Here is a 447-nt window from a genome sequence, read left to right on the forward strand (position 1 = left end):
CGATCCCAGCCAGCCCCTCCTTGGTGGGCGAGGGGATGTACTTGCCGATGCCATCCTGGAGGCGGGCGAGGTGCTCGGACAGGCTGCTCTTTTGGGGGACGCCGCCGTTGACGGCCACCCCCTGGCTGGTGTAGTAAGGGTAGAGCCCCAGGCGCTCCTTGTAGAAGATGGTGAGGTTCTGCCCCACGAAGCCCTCGTTGGGGGAGGCGTGCAGGTCAAAGAGGCTGAAGTCGAGGGCCACCTGGAAGCGGGGCTTGCAGTCCTGGGTGGGCACGTTCCAGGCCACCAGGAAGGGCCGGCGGGTGAGCAGGGGGGTGGCCGACGGCTTCTCGGGGGGCTGCCGGGCCAGGGCCAGCAGGGCCAGCCAGGGCACGGCCACGGCCACCACCACCGCCGCCGCGCAGCCCCCGCGCATCCTGCCCAAGGGGGGACCTGGGGCCCGCGGGG

At 71.6% G+C, this 447-nt stretch overlaps 1 protein-coding gene across 1 annotated transcript in view; it reads right to left on the minus strand.

Moving 5' to 3' along the window:
- Positions 1-415, minus strand: part of HYAL2 (hyaluronoglucosaminidase 2) — a 2169-nt gene extending 1754 nt beyond the window's left edge. Inside the window, exon 1 of the mRNA XM_009891294.1 lies at positions 11-415. Within this exon, the coding sequence (XP_009889596.1) occupies positions 11-415 (405 nt within the window). The remainder of the gene's footprint in view (positions 1-10) is intronic.
- Between the last annotated feature and the right edge of the window lie 32 nt (positions 416-447).

The sequence above is a fragment of the Charadrius vociferus genome, unplaced genomic scaffold (genome assembly GCF_000708025.1).
Source record: "Charadrius vociferus isolate BGI_N301 unplaced genomic scaffold, ASM70802v2 scaffold758, whole genome shotgun sequence".
Classification (NCBI taxonomy): domain Eukaryota; kingdom Metazoa; phylum Chordata; class Aves; order Charadriiformes; family Charadriidae; genus Charadrius; species Charadrius vociferus.